This window comes from Corythoichthys intestinalis, chromosome 9, assembly GCF_030265065.1.
Source record: "Corythoichthys intestinalis isolate RoL2023-P3 chromosome 9, ASM3026506v1, whole genome shotgun sequence".
NCBI lineage: Eukaryota > Metazoa > Chordata > Actinopteri > Syngnathiformes > Syngnathidae > Corythoichthys > Corythoichthys intestinalis.
In genome coordinates this window covers 8364594-8381235 of record NC_080403.1, presented here as the reverse complement: position 1 = coordinate 8381235, position 16642 = coordinate 8364594, and the positions used below count along the sequence as shown (strand labels likewise).

Below are 16642 nucleotides of genomic sequence, written 5' to 3'. Positions count from 1 at the left end.
TGTTGTATATGGACAAAAATGTGACTGTTATATTGTCTCACCACTTTTCCCCCCTTTTTTGAAAATCACATTTTAAAGCTAAAAGTCCATACATTTTCCTGGTTTTAATTTCAGCTTGAGCTACTTTATAGACAGCATCCATTATTAATTTGGCTAAGCAGTTAAACCCACTAATCCATGGCACTCCCAGTCAAGTAATCCATGAAGGGTGGTATAAAACTAACCAACTTGATGCTGGGTGTTCATTCAGTTTTCACTTTACTTTCCTTTTGATCCATTTTCTTCTTTCTTCATCAACAATGCAGAACGGCACTGAGGGAAAAAACTTCTACATCCCCATGAACAACCACACGGGGCTTGTCAGGAGTCCCTTTGAGTACCCACAATACTACTTGGGCAATCCAATTCAGTTTAAATTACTGGCTGCCTACATGTTCTTCCTCATCTGCACCGGCTTCCCCATCAATGCGCTAACATTGGTGGTCACAGCTCAGAACAAGAAGCTTCGACAACCTCTCAACTACATTCTAGTTAACTTGGCTGTGGCTGGACTCATCATGGTATGCTTTGGATTCACAATTACTTTCGTCACTGCAATCAATGGCTACTTTATTTTTGGACCGATTGGCTGCGCAGTTGAGGGATTCATGGCTACATTGGGAGGTGAGAAATTTCACCACTTACGATTCCTCTCCTTATTATCTGTTATCTTGTTGGTTGAAATGTGACTTCACCTCCTTACAGGTCAAATTGCTTTGTGGTCTTTGGTGGTGCTGGCTGTCGAGCGGTACATTGTTGTCTGCAAACCTATGGGAAGCTTTAAATTCACGGCTAGCCACGCTGGTGCTGGAGTGGGGTTCACTTGGATTTTGGCAATATCTTGCGCTGCGCCCCCACTTGTCGGCTGGTCCAGGTAATTTCTAAATCGAACCCAACCTCCAACCTCTTTCGTACAGTTTCCCCAAATTGATATTTGCAACAGAAGACTTCATATTTATCCACTTTTGTCTGCCATGTGTAACCGAGTGGTGAAGAAAGGTGCAGAGTATTAACATTATGTGTTTTCCCACTCGTTACGAGAACTTCTGTTTAAAATAATTACGTTCGTGACAACATACAGTAAGTTGTCAAACAACCACAATTGCATTGCCGCACTGACAGCAAAAGCTTAGCATGACTATTACAGTTCTCTTTCCACTTCCTTGTTGTAGCATAAATGCACTTGATTGGCCACGATCCCCATTAGAACATGTGACCACCTCACAAAAAATACAATGGCGGTTGCCTGCTTTGGGAACGAGGATCGCACTTGCTAATTGAGAACTATGGGTGTGTCCTGTTCATGTGCTTTTGTTGCCGTAGCAAATAGCAAAAACAACAACAAAAAAACATGGCAGGCACAGACTTTAAAAAAAAAAAAATTGCGTGGGCAAATCTGTTTTAGACCAACTCATTCATCTATTATCATCATCACTCTTCCAACCACCTCCACCACCCATTAAGTGTCTTCGCTTGATACAGAAAACTGCCAAACGTTCAAGGCGCACCACTTGGAATGCGATTTCTTGAAACACCAGTTTGAGTTGGTGATGATGATGATATTTCAGCACTTGCGTAGTTTATACACAGAGCAATACGGAAATATGGGTCCACATACAAGGGGACGACAAAGTTTAGGGCGGAGGTCGGCAACAGGCATGTGGCTCTTTGGCACTGCCCTAGTGGCTCCCTGAAGCTTCTTCCAAAATGTTTGAAAATGGAAAAGATGGGGAGGAGAAATATATATATATATTTTTAGATATGGTCTCTGTAGGAAGACAAACACGACCCAAACATTCTTAACATCCATTTACAAATGGCGTAAAAAAGTGTAGAATAAACATTACATTTCAACATTTCTGTCAACGAAGATTTGCGTTATAGTCTGCGACACACATTTCTATCAGCAGGGTGACTGTTGTAAACAAAACGACGGCTATATGATGTGCCATGGATAGCAAAGGGGAAAAGAGAAAAACTGAGGAGAACAGAGGATTCAACGTTTCTTGGGCCGAATCATACGCATTCATTGCCAATTCGGAAGGATTTTCTGAATGTTTGCTCTGTATTGAGAAGTTGCCAAATCACAAAAAGAATAATGTGGCAAGAAATTTCTATTGCAGCCGAGTAAGTGCGGTTGCATTACTTCTGGAGAAATTAGACAAGTGCAAAAATAGATGTAACAAGTGGATTGCATCTCGAAACTCCACTATTGCTGCAAATTTTGTTGCAACCCGGGAGACCGTTCACATATGGTGACTATTAAATGAAAGAGTCATTCACCAGCAAACATGAACTCCAATTTTATACCGTACTCTAACTTTTCAATAGAGTGCTTTTTTATTTTTTATAAATAGAGGCTGCGTTTTGTTGCACTATGTTTGTTGCCCAGATAAGGGGCACATTATTCACATTCATACAACATGTGTTGCCTTCATTTTGAGTCTTATATAAGGCTTTTAATTTTTTGCGGCTCACATATTTGTCATGGTTATTTTGGTCCAATATGGCTCATTCAACATTTTGGGTTCCCGATTCCAGGTTTAGGGATATGGGCCGAGTCCTTTTGGGATCCCCTGTAAATCATGCTATCATTGGCATATACTTTAAACAAGTACACTGCAAAAACACACCTCCTTAATACGAGTTAAATGCCCTTGTTTTCAGTGTAAATCTACTATAAATTAGTGAAATTATCTGCCAGTGCTTCAAGAAAATGTTACTCACTTAGATTTCTTGAAATAAGAAAAATAGCAAGCTGAAAATAATCTTGACATACTTATTTTAAGCAATAAATTAGTATATTTAATATTAAAAAAAGCTTTGAGATGTCGAAAAGTTCATAATTCAAGAATAGATGTTGTTCAAAACATTATTTGAAAGCAAATATTCCTTGATTTAGGTAAACAATTACCAACTTTTAAATGTATAGGCTTATTAAGAACCGATAGTATTATTTACTTAAAGTAAATGGAACAATCTGACGCAATAATCTGTTAATTAGTCTTTAACGCTCGAAACAAGGTGGAGAAAGTTATTTACCTACATTTAAGAAAAATAATCTGATTAAGACATTATAAATTTGAAGTGTACATATACAAGACAGTTCGACTCAGAATGCCAAGTCAGTTTTCCAGTAGAAAATACAACTTGAGGGGGCGTTCTCATGCATTTTATAACTTGACAAGTGGTAGTTACCATAATTACAACACCACATTAAAGCAGCATTACTTCCTGATGCAGCTACATCAGAAATTCGGTGGCTTCTTCATCTTGTCGCCAAGGCTGGACCCTTTCATACTGGACTGCTGCTCGTGCAAAAAGGCTATCAGGCTGGAGGTGGGCACCACAAAGCTTGTGTCCTAGTTCACAGTGGTTGCTGTCGGCCCCCCCTCACGTCTGACCTCACAGAAAAACTACACGATGAGTTTAAATATACTACCTAACAAAGACAACGTCGTTAACAAGGATTCCTGATTACTGTATTTTCTGTTCTATATATTGCACTTTTTTTTTTAATTGTAGTTTGTCTAGGCTGTCGACTTAATTCTCAGGTGCAAATTTTATATTTTTGTTAACATTGAGAGCCACGAGAAGGGCGCAATAGGTGTGCTCTTAACTTTTAAAGTTGACAGAATTGTTCAGAAGTGACAATGAAAATATACTATAATGTAATCATATACCACACTATAATATACGATATACAGTGTTGTTAATAACGGCGTTAGAATATAACGGCGTTACTAATGGCGTTATTTTCTTCAGTAGTGAGTAAACTAATTAATTACTTTTCTCATCTTGGCAACGCCGTTACCGTTTCTGAGGCGGGAAAGGCGTGCGTTAATATGCGTTACTATGTTGGTTGACTGACGCGAGAAACGTCTGAGAAAGACCGACTCACAGAGACGAGAGAGCAAAGCAGGAGTGGGGAGGAGGCAAGGGAGTGGGACGCCAATGCAAGCACAATGCTAGGTGGCTCCAATAATACCTGACTGTAGCCAATAGCCTACAAACTACGCCCAAGTAACTTTTTATCTAAAATGCTCCTAAATCGGCAAAACTTGACTAAAATCTATCTTTAAATGATGAGACAGTTTTAAAACTTACACATGTCGAAAGTCGACAGATGGGAACTGATGCAATAATGGGAGCAATTTCAACAACTTTAGCGGTTGATTTACAACATTAAATGACTTCCACACATAGCAAAGGTTACTATCTAGTTATCGCAATACTCCTGTGTCTAGTTAAGTGTAGAGTGAAGAATTGGGCTAGGGCCAATTGTCCCAAAAAACCCTTTGAACTTCACATTGTGTGACCTGTTTTTCTTTTTTGTAGAAAAAAAAAACATGAACGGTAACACCAGTTACTTTGCCAAATAACTAATTACTCTTACATTCAGGTAACTGAGTTACTAACACAATTAGTTAATTTTTTTATTTTATTTTTTTTTAGCACCAATGTGTTTATTTTTCGTTGTTACACAAGAAAACTGTGACTTTTTCTATTTCAATGAGTAGGCAGCATTATAATAGCCGTGTAAAGAGTTTTCCTAATTTCAGTGAAAAAGTGAATAGTTCTTTTTGTTGTTTGCGAACTACATTTGCACATGAACTAACATAGATACATTAATATTTAGCTTAACAAGGACAGGTATCATTTTTCGGGTGTTCCAAAGCTCGTGAAATTTTATCAAGGTTTCGTTGGCTTTGATTTGCATATATCTGTCTGCCGAAACGGCCTGTGAGCACTGATATAAGTACACCTGCCCCTCTGCTATTGGATGCGTTGTTGATGTAAGTGCGGCGGCGCTGTTCTGAAAATAGAACAAGTCCCTATTTTGGGCCCCGCCCCTCGCAAAAATTCACTCAAGCCTTTCCGCTCCGTCCAAAAACGACTGCCGCCGCTCACTTTTGCCGAGAAGTCCCCTCGCACATACGCAATGAATGGGTTGTAGTGAATCCTTTTCACTAGGCTGCCGCCAGTTTGAAACGGCCTTAAGAAGGCACAGAATATCAATTAATGAAGGATTCTTTCTGCTGGAATGCACTTGATCCGAAGCTTCCCTATTTCTTTGAGTTGATAGATACCAACTGTATTGTTTCCATTTTATTGTTTTTAATATGATTGTAAGGCAAGGCAAGGCAAGGCAAACTTATTTATATAGCACAATTCAACACAAGGCAATTCAAAGTGCTTTACATCACATGAAGATCATAAAAATCACATTTAAATCAACACAACGTAGAAACGAAGACAAAAGATCGCATTTAATCACAGAATAAAAATAAATAAATAAAATAAAAATAAAACAAAAACTACTACTACTAATAATAATTGAAATCAGCAATGGAGATAAAAACAAGAAGAATAGAAAGCAGGTAGATTGAAATATATAGACAGTTATAGATATGCAGTGCTAAACAAAAGCGTTTTTAGCCCTGATTTAAAAGAGCTAACAGTTTGAGCATACTTCAGACGTTCGGGTAACTTGTTCCAGAGGTGAGGAGCATAATAACTAAATGCTGCCTCACCCTGCTTGGTTCTTGTTCTTGGAACATGCAAAAGACCGGTTCCAGACGACCTTAGGGGTCTAGATGTCTCATAGGACTCTAACAAGTCAAGCATGTATTTTGGTCCAAGGCCATTAAGTGTTTTGTAGACGAGCAGTAGTATTTTATAGTCTATCCTTTGACTTACTGGAAGCCAGTGTAGCGATTTCAAAACTGGTGTAATGTGGTCCAGCTTCCTTGTATTTGTGAGGACTCTGGCTGCAGCATTCTGTACCAGCTGCAACTTCCTGACTGATTTTTTATCAAGACCTGTAAATATACCGTTGCAATAGTCCAATCTGCTGAAAATGAATGCATGCATAAGTTTTTCCATGTCTTGTTGAGTCAGAAGCCCCTTAATTCTGGTTATATTTTTTAGGTGGTAATAAGCGGATTTAGTGACGGACTTTAAATGGTTATCAAATTTTAGGTCTGAGTCAATAATTACGCCAAGGTTTCTGACTTGATTTGTAGCTGTAAGTGACATTGTGCTAAGTTGGCTGCTGATCTTTGACCTTTCCTTTTTTGGCCCAAAAATGATCACCTCTGTCTTCTGCACATTTAACTGGAGAAAATTCTGGCACATCCATTCATTGATTTGATGAATGCATTTGCTCAGGGTGACTAAGGGACTATAATCATGTGGGGACACAGAAATGTACAGTTGTGTGTCATCTGCATAGGCGTGATAGGAGATGTCATACTGTTCCATTATCTGAGCTAACGGAAGCATATAGATGTTAAATAAGAGTGGTCCAAGAATTGACCCCTTGAGGGACTCCACACGTGAATTTGGTTCGTTCTGACTGATGGTCTCCGACCGACACAAAGAAATCCCCATCATGCAAATAGGACACGAACCACTGAAGAATAGTGTCAGTAAGCCCTACCCACTGTTCCAATCTGCTGAGTAGTATGTTGTGATCAACAGTGTCAAATGCGGCGCTGAGATCCAATAGTAGCAGAACAGATGATTTGCCTGCATCGGTATTCCGACGTTGTACTCTAATGTTTGTTCATAGTCACTGATAAAAAATAAAATTTCCCCCAAAATGCAACTTATTCTCTTCATTCATCATTTTTTGGCTGCTGTTACTTTTCGCCAGTGTGACCTATACCCTGAAAAATACTGTATTTAATTACTGTAGTACCGTATTGGCCCAAATATAAGACGGCTCTGATTATAAGACGACCCCCTCTTTTTCAGGACTCAAGTTTGATAAAATACTTTTTGAACACCAAATTAATTTTAATACAGAAAATACAGTACATCCGAAACAAATGATTACAACAATATATTTGAGAGAAAAAGCATGTTATTTTGCCTCATTCAAATCTTAATATCTGAACATTTAAATATGTAAACTAAAGTGCAATCACATTCGTAAATTAATGGCTTCTGGTTTTTGAAATTTAAATAAATCTATTCTATAAAGCTATTCTATTCTATAATATAATATAATATAATATAATATAATATAATATAATATAATATAATATAATATAATATAATATAATATAATATAATATAATATAATATAATATAAATCTATTGTGATAAAACAACAAAATTGCAAGAACTGTATTAACCATCAAAGTGAAGTCTAACTGTAACTGTAGTATTGAAACAAATCTGAATAAGGAAAATAAATTGCAATAAAATAATGTAAACTAGTTAAGCTTTAGAGTAGCTGAGATCTGTCATGACAGAACATCGCTTCAATGATATCTGTCGCCATCTAGCGTCGTGAATGGGGAGAGTAGCTGAGATATGTCATGACAGAACATTGCTTTAATGATATCTGGCGCCATCTAGCGTCGTGAATGGGTATAATGTCTAGACCGCGAATACAAGACGACCCCCTCTTTTTCAGTGTTATTTCAATGCAAAAAACTGTCTTATATTCGGGCCAATACGGTATATCAGAATCAGAATCTTGATATAATATATTCGATACTATAGATTTTTTCTAACCCGCTATTGGTGAGTGCTCAGTTAGCACCAAATCATAACAGAAGTGTTTAAAACGCTACCTAAATGAAAACGAACTGCCATCTTATCACTTTGATGTTTCTATACCTCGCACTGCATTTCAGATCCTGACTTTTGTGTGTGCGTGCGAGCAAATTTAGGGTATTGCTCTAACAGTAATTGAAAATACAGGAATGTAATCATGAGATGGATGTGGATAAAGTACACTTTTTTTTTTTTAACATAAACTTTTGGAAAAACACACAGAAAGTACCAAAGCGAATCGAGAAGGACTCAGAGAGATATTTTGAGTGTCCTGTGTATGCCTCTCTTTTTTACCTCTGTACTGTCAAACTGCTTTCAAGCAAGCAAGCTTTCCCATAATTTCAAAGCACTTCTATTACCATAAGATTATTACTCAGATTATATAGAACTGTGATATATCATTAGATCACTGGCATTGTTCAAGTTAGTTTTGAATCGTAAAGAGTTATAGTTACAGTATATCTCTGAAAAAGGTGTGGTCTACAGTTCTCCTGTTCTTGCTTGAGCTTCCCTTACCTCACGGTTGCACTCATTCAATTCCGCGTCCTCTTTTTCTTTTTTTCTCTTTTACTCCAAAAAGCATCTGCTTTTCTGACAAAATGTCCACCTTTTAAAGCACACGACAAGCAGTGAGACAATGTTGAATTTATAAATATGATGAGGGGACAAAGGTTTTGAATGTCTAAAGATATTTAGTGGCTCACTCAGAAGCCCCGTCAATAATACAAATTATTTTTCATTTTATTGTTGCTTTTGTTTCTATATGATTGTGTCGTATTTTGATAAATAAACTACACTGTATGTCTTAAATTTTCTTTTATTCTTTGTTTAACAGATACACAAACACTCTCAAGCCCCTTTCAGATTTTCATCCCGCTTAATTCCCGTGTAAAATGAGGCGGGACTTACCCCGTGTCATGGCTTTCAGACATGGGGAGATGTACCGGGAATTACCCGGGTTGGATACTTTCAGACTCTCACCACTGTCTGTGCGGGGAGGGCGGGGGGCTGCAATTTAATAACCAAGGACATTACGTCATTTTTGGTCAGCATTGGCAACAAAATAAACCACACATTTCCAAAGATGGGCGATGGACTGTCTCTTCCTCGGCTCTAAGATTCAGTAGCAATTTAATTTCATTATGTTTCCAGTTTAATTTTGCTATCTTAACAGTTTGCCATGTTGATAATTGTAATGCTTGTTTACCACTTTTTGTCTTACTGCGAACAAAGAGGAAATGACAATTAGCCCGACATGAAATTTACGTCATCAGTCTTCGAGCTGTGACCGGCGAATTAAACGGCTGCTTTCACTGATACCACATCCCGGATAAGTCCGGACATTATAGTAGGACGCGATCCGGTTAATCTCCGTGTCATCTCTGTGTCAGTGGACCGGGGAAATTGCTTTCAGACATAAATGCTGCCCGATTAAATGTGTATTTATTTATGATTAGATGCGTACGTCTGAAAAGGGCTTTAGATGTCAAGTAAAGACAAATGTATCACTGTACTTACAACTCATGCAAGAATAAACAACAACTCGAGTGTCCTTTTTGGATATTTGTGCAGCGTGGCCCCCTCAGTGTTCTCACAGATTACTTGTAAAAGTAATTTAATTACTGATTATGCCTCAAAAACTTTATTATCAAAGTAACTAAATTACTTAAAAAGTAATTTCTAGGTTACTTTTTTACCAATTTTTCTCCCTTTGCTACCTCAACAGAAAAATGACAATAGAAAAATGTCCCCACAAATATTTAACTTTCCGATAATTGAATTTAAAGAGGAAGATCAAAATTTTTCACTTAAGGCTTAATCTTCGAGTTAGCGTGGGGGTTTAATTAGTCAATGGAGTTGATTTCAACCACAATTGACTCGTGCTAACTTATCCACTTAGGAGCCCCAAAACTAACAAATAACTGACAAACTGCATGGAATTTGTTGAAATCAACTCCACGGGCTAATTAAACCCCTGCTAACTCCAAGATTAAACCTAATGTCAAAAATTCTGAACTTCGGGTTAGGGTTTAGGTGTTAGGGTTAACAGCAAATCAGTGCTAATGTAAAACAATGCAAATTGACTGCACGATAACCAACTACACATAAATAAATGCGCAATAAACACAAAGGTGGGGACAGGCGCAAATGCAACCCAGAAGTACGCCGAACCCACATGCGGTGAGTTTTGCCACAAAACGTGGCGGAAACTAAGCACTTTACACTCAATCAGACTTACAACACATCGCAAAGATGTGTCACCTCACGCCGTGAATGTGAAATACAAATATGATGTAAACAATGCTTGCCGACTTGGAGCGACGACAACCCGGCGTTGCAACAGCAAAGCTGCGAAATGGCTGCGCATGTAGCGGCTTCAACCTATCGCTGGAACATTCCAGAATGAAGGAAAAATACTCACGTGCATTCACAGCTCAACATTCGCTCACACATCTCAACAGGTGGCTGCACTCGGCTCAAATGTGCACCCGCGATCGTCATGCCTTTCTCAGTCCCAAAACATTCAGCAAGTGTGTGATCAAAACAGAATTTAACTATGAGCGGTTACTAAGCCACCTATATGCCTCATTTAAGCCAAGTTTTTTCTGTCTATCTCTATTGCCACATGCGTTCGCCTTGATGCAATTTATAATAACTTCGTTCACTTCAAAGTCCAGTTTACCATTCAAATTAAATTTCTTTCGCCATTTCTTTATGTACTTTTCTGAACCTGGGTAATGCGCCTTCATATACACACAATCATTATGTTCAAACTTCGCTGTTTTATTCCCCAAGTTATCGTTTTGGTGTAACGCTAACACACTAGCTCCAATTACAAGTTAGTGTCGAACACTATGTTTTACACACGTTTTAACTCAGAAATGAGCATACTAGCAAACGTTTTTGCTAACAAAATACACAAAGGAATACAGGCTACGTTAGCAACTAAACACAATGCAACAACACGTGTTAGCAGCAACCACGTGCTCAGCAACACACACACTGTGAAACAGTTTAAACTAACCACACGTTTTCATTCATACCCCCTATTAGACTAACCGTCGTTCGGGTATTTATTCAAGTTCTGAGAGAATCTTGAAAAGGCTTTTATACCCTGGTATAAAACCTGTACTTTTTTGAGGAACTTCTCAAGGATAGAATACCAAGTCCTATTTAAACCCCCTATAAGACAAAAGTCCTTCAGGTATTCTTCCAAGTCCTAATGAGACCCTTGGCAAGGCATTTATACACACGTATGAAACCTAGTAATTTTTGAGTAACTTCTCAAGGAATACCAAACCTATTTTCTGAGAGTTAGCGCTCTCAAAGATGACATGAACCGTCCTAATTTTTACGAGTTACCGCTCGAAGGAAACCTATGCAAAACCTATTTTAGTACACTTTTAGGAGTTACCGCTCAAAGGAATTTAACCTATTTTACACACACAGTCACACAACAAAAGCTAAACCTACCTCCCGCTTGTTCTTCTGCTGTACTTCAGCAACGCGTCAATCCTTGGATGCCAACAAACCAGAAAAATCACCTCACATAGTAAAAAGTTGAAACTTGATGGTGATAGTTCTTGCTGGCTGGCGTCGTCCAGATATGTTGCATCTGGCTCGAAGGACCAAGAAAATGTTAGATTTGAAGCTAGGTTTATGTAGGCTACACCTAGCTTGGCTAAAAAGAACATGCAGGAAGTCGATGTAGCTTTTGTGGAGGTTGGTTACTGCTCCCCCCAAGCTGCTGTGTCACAGCCTTCTTTATTTAGGGGCAAACAATAGGATGGGAGGGGTCCGGAAGGCAACATGGGACATTGAGTAGATCACATGAGGGCCACATGGCCCAGAACAAAGGAAAGGCTAACTAGACAGAGGTTATCCTATCTGGTAACTAACTATAAGGAAAGAATAAATGTTAACTGTATTCACAATTCCAACAGTTCCCATGGAAACGAACCTTTGGAAACCTTTCTAACAATTTCTATTCAAAATGCTCTTACAGTATTCTTCATTCCACATACATTATGAGGCATAACAAAATAGTACTGCGCAGACACTAAGGAATTTAATCAGATTACTGGTTTGGGGAAATTAACGCTTTAGATTGCTTGTTACTGATAGAGACTAATCAGATTACAGTTAAACTCACGTGTCACGGCGCTGCAGGGGGAGACTTTTCACTTGGATCACTTAACATAAATAACTTGGTTAATGCTCGTACGAGAACTATTGGGCCGTAATGGAATGAGAAAATGTAACGAGTTAGGTTAGAAGTTACAGCAAAAAGTAGTTTCTGTATGTCAGTGAAACGGTAATACGAGAAAAGATACTATTCCCTTCAGTGTAACGCAAGGCTTACAGAGTTCAAATTAACGGTTGGTTTTGGGTTGATTTTGTCTCTGTGTGTTTTCAGGTACATCCCCGAGGGCCTGCAGTGTTCGTGTGGACCTGACTACTACACTTTGGCTCCAGGCTACAACAATGAGTCCTATGTCATGTATATGTTCATCGGTCACTTTCTTGTCCCTGTTTCCATAATTTTCTTCACCTATGGCAGCCTTGTGCTGACTGTGAAAGCAGTAAGTGTTATGAGCGCTATGTGTGAATTGAACACTAATTGCTGTCAATCATTATGTGTTATAGTAGAGGGCAAAGTTGCTATTTGTGCCAAGGAGTTAACCCACATCTGAATCGATTAGGCTGCTCAATTTCTGAGGGAACAAAAGAAAGCCAAAAATGAAAACTACAATTTGATTAAAATTGTAAATCAAGTTTGCACTTCTATATAGAGCTGTAAGGACACATTGATCTGGATGGATATATCGACTGGTTAGGCAACAATCAAAATTAAATCGTTCAAAATGCAAAACAATGCGCAATATCGTCATCTTTTAGATGCCATTTTATTATAAAGAATGAATTTCATTCAAATTTCTGAAATGTTTCAGCATTAAAATTGTCAAAATTGCTTTGTAATTTTTATGGCGCGAAGTTAAATGTAACTGATTGTGTTAAAAGTGTAAATAATTTCGTCGATTGAAGAAAATCGACTGAAGGCCCTTCAATCAAATATATCGTATCGGTGTCCTAAGATTTAATATTGTATTGTTATAAAATTGCTGATTTATTCAACCAAAGTATAACAAGCATTTTGCTTTTTAACTTTGGATTCTTTTTTCCCATCGTTGAAAATGGTTTCTTTAATCTAGGATCCCACGCCACATAGCCTTCTGATCAAATAAATAAGTTACCTGCTAAACTATATTGACTTTCTAAAGCAGTTATAGTCCTCATGTTAGACTTTTTCAGATACCGCTTGATCATATGTCGGAAAATTGGATTCTGAAGGCAACCTGCTATTTTATTTTCTATAGATTAGGGTTGTTGGCTGTTGTTTCAATTACTATTATTTAGAGGACAAGTATTTTTTTCCAAAGATATAATCCTTTGATCACAATGGTCTTCAGAATGGCAATACAGTGGTACCTCTACATACGAATTTAATTTGTTACAGGACCTGTTTTGCAAGTCGAAATGGTTGTATGTCGAGCAGGATTTTCCCATAAGTATACATTATAATTCGATTAATTAGTTCCACAGCCCAAAAACCTACGCTAAATCCTTAATAAATACGACTGGTACAATTACTAATTGCGATTACACATACCCCTAAAAAAAGAGGAGAGGAATTTTTACTTTCTATTTTCATTTTATTGTTGGCGTCGACTACGGCGTACAGTAGCCGTGTTGTGTTGCACAACTTTTGAAATAAGTGATTAAAAACCTGATGAAGCCGGCGACACAATAATAATAATTGTCACCTTATCTTATAAAGACTGGCGAACGGAGGTCGGAGGAGGACTGTCGACATCCTAGACATATTCCGGCCGTGTTGTAGAGCCAGTTTACTGACGCCAACACCAAGCTCACATTACCGTATCGGCCCGAATATAACACTGAAAAAGAGGGGGTCGTCTTATATTCGCGGTAAATGGTGTTATACTTGTATAGCGCTTTTCCACCTTTCAAGGTGCTCAAAGTGCTTTACACTACATTGCCATCTACCTACTGGTGATGCAGCACCAGGAGCAATGCGGGGTTCAGTATCTTGCTCAAGGATACTTAGGCAAGTTCACCAGGGCAAAGAATCGAACCCCAACCTCTGGGTTAGGGGACAACTCTCTCTCAACTCTACCACTGAGCCACGCCATCCCCAGCGGTCTAGACATTATACCCATTCACGACGCTAGATGGTGCCAGATATCATTGAAGCGATGTTCTGTCATGACAGATCTCAGCTACTTTCCCCATTCACGGCGCTAGATGGCGCCAGATATCATTGAAGCGATGTTCTGTAATGACAGATCTCAGCTACTTTAAGTTTAACCAGTTTGCATTATTTTATTGCAATTTTTTTTCCTTATTCAAATTTGTTTCAAGACTACAGTTACAGTTAGACTTCACTTTGATGGTTAATGCAGTTATTGCAATTTTGTTGTTTTATCACAATAGATTGGTTTATTTACATTTCAAAAACCAGAAGCCATTCATTTACGAATGTGATTGCACTTTAGTTTACATATTTAAATGTCCAGATATTAAGATTTGAATGAGGCAAAATAACATGCTTTTCCTCAAATATATCTCTATAATCATTTGTTTCGGATGTACTGTAATTATTTTCTGTATAAAAATTAATTTGGTGTTCAAAAGTTTTTCAACCTTGAGACTTGACAAATCAGGGCCGTCTTATATTCGGGCCAATACGGTATTCTATTATTTCCATCTTAATTTCAATGCAATACGTTTCCTATTTTACACCACCTGCACTAACCTTCTTGGTATCCATGTTTATTTCTCACAAAAGAATTGGCTGTACATCCGTCTTGAGGGAAAACAATGAAATGGCGACGCTAACATAAATTGTCATATTTCTAGCATGTCGTCATATGTCAATAAATGACGAGTCAAATTTTAAATCGGATGTCGAAAAGATCGTATGTCAAGGTACCACTGTACATTATGTCTGATGATTAAAAACTGAAATGCAGTCAAAAAATGTGTATTGTTTTTTTTTCTTTCCCGCAGGCTGCTGCCCAGCAGCAGGATTCTGCCTCCACCCAAAAGGCAGAGAAGGAGGTGACGCGTATGTGTATCCTCATGGTGCTCGGCTTCCTGGTGGCTTGGACTCCTTACGCCACAGTTGCAGCATGGATCTTCCTGAACAAGGGCGCTGCCTTTTCTGCATCAGCCATGGCTGTCCCAGCTTTCTTCTCCAAAAGCTCATCACTCTTTAACCCAATCATTTATGTGGTCATGAACAAACAGGTGACTTCTTTGGGAAAACTACAGTACATATGATAAAAAGATTTGAGTGTTTTTCTCTATTTATGTTAGTATTTGTACTCCAGAATTTCACCTCTGAATGTGCTGTCTTTCAGTTCCGCAACTGCATGCTCAGCACAATTGGAATGAGTGGAATGGTTGAAGATGAGACCTCAGTATCAACTAGCAAGACAGAAGTGTCATCCGTGTCTTAAATTTGATGACATAACTGCTTCAGACGTTCTACTTGACTTCTCCCCGATTCTGAATTGTGGCTGCATGTGTGTATACTGTAAGCAAGTGGAGACAGGCATGCGACTCTTTCTGAGAATCTAGTAGGAAATGGTAAGGAAACCAATATTAGATCCCACCTGAACTTTTCACCAGCAACCAGTGGCACTTCCAAAAAATTTTCACAGAGGTGGCCAGATGGGAACACATAAAATATTGGGGTTGCACACAAAAACTAAAAGCCAGAATTTCAGGATAGCATTATACTGTTGTAGTAAACCGGCTAATAGAAAACTCAGAAAGAGGAAATGTCTCCTGAAATACTTTGGTTTATTATTTTATATTTAATGTTACATATGAGCTAATGTGCACGGACTATTAACAGTCCAGTTAGTACAATCTACTGTCTACTAGCCATGGAGGTGGCTAGTGCGGTTCTGTATATATTTTTGTATATGTGTAGACAAAAACTTATTAAACGCAATTATGAAAACATTCATGTTTTTGTTTAGTATTTCTGTTAAAGTTTTCTCTACTCATGGGCTAGTCTGGGGGTATTGCACAAAGTAGGATAAAGACATCCAGGATGAATGCAAAGACACAGCTTGACTAAGACTACCCCAATAGCAGGTGACCGTGCTGAATCCAGCCTCAGCTCGCCAGATCCTCGTAGCAATCACACCTGCTGAACGTCAGATGCGGCCCGTATCATCAATCTAACAGTCCAAACCCAATAGCAGGTGACTGTGCGCCGGATCTGGCGAGCTGAAGCCGGATAGCAATCACGTGTCCTGAACGCCTCAGTGCGCCTGATGCGACCGGGATCATCAATCTGACAGTCCAAATGATAGATTACGCACTGGCCCGGGGCGGACCATGCAGACCGAGCGCGCTAAAAACCTGAAATTTAACATTCGGCATGTGACGTCACAACGGACGCCACCCTGAAGGTGGGCATCTGCTGCGATACGGAGGAGCGACGGCATAGACCCTACGCTGTCATTGAGCATTTGAAGTTCTGTGTCAAGGGAACTGTAATTCAAAGCCATGCCACTAGAGGGTTGTGGCATTGTCTTTGTATGATTTTGGGGGACTTTTGTCGAATTCCTTTAGTTTTCCTTCAGTCATTAACAGCAACGGCAACAAAGATGGAACTTGTGTATTTGCAGCTGCAGCTAATGAATATTGAACAAGCAAATGTTGTTAATACCAATGTTGAAGCATAGGCGACACAAAAGACGTTTAGAAATGTTTGAAAGCGGCGGTGTTTCGTGCTGAACTGGAAACGTTCTAAGCGGACCAATCACAGTCCTTCGACGTTCACGTCATGCGTGTTGATGTGACACTTAGTCAGGATTTTTTCGTAATCGGATTTTAAGGGAGGGGCAGGGGGGCCAGGCCCCCCCCGGTGGCCGAACAGTGTCATTACATGAAATTGACTTTCCTATATATATAAAACTTGTAAAGCAATACA

The 16642-nt window shown here is 38.8% G+C and overlaps 1 protein-coding gene across 1 annotated transcript; it reads left to right on the top strand.

Moving 5' to 3' along the window:
• The first annotated feature begins 233 nt into the window (after positions 1 to 233).
• On the top strand, positions 234 to 15303 carry LOC130921320 (green-sensitive opsin-like). The gene is made up of 5 exons (XM_057845044.1): positions 234 to 663; positions 745 to 913; positions 12026 to 12191; positions 14701 to 14940; positions 15054 to 15303. The coding sequence occupies exons 1-5, from the start codon at positions 300 to 302 to the stop codon at positions 15150 to 15152; spliced, it is 1038 nt and encodes a 345-aa protein (XP_057701027.1). The 5' UTR covers positions 234 to 299; the 3' UTR covers positions 15153 to 15303.
• Positions 15304 to 16642: the final 1339 nt, after the last annotated feature.

Coding starts and splice junctions, on each gene's coding strand:
- LOC130921320 (XM_057845044.1), top strand. CDS start 300: ATGCAGAACGGCACTGAGGGAAAAAACTTCTACATCCCCATGAACAAC. Junction 914..12,025: donor CCACTTGTCGGCTGGTCCAG/GTAATTTCTAAA, acceptor GTGTGTTTTCAG/GTACATCCCCGAGGGCCTGC. Junction 12,192..14,700: donor TTGTGCTGACTGTGAAAGCA/GTAAGTGTTATG, acceptor TCTTTCCCGCAG/GCTGCTGCCCAGCAGCAGGA.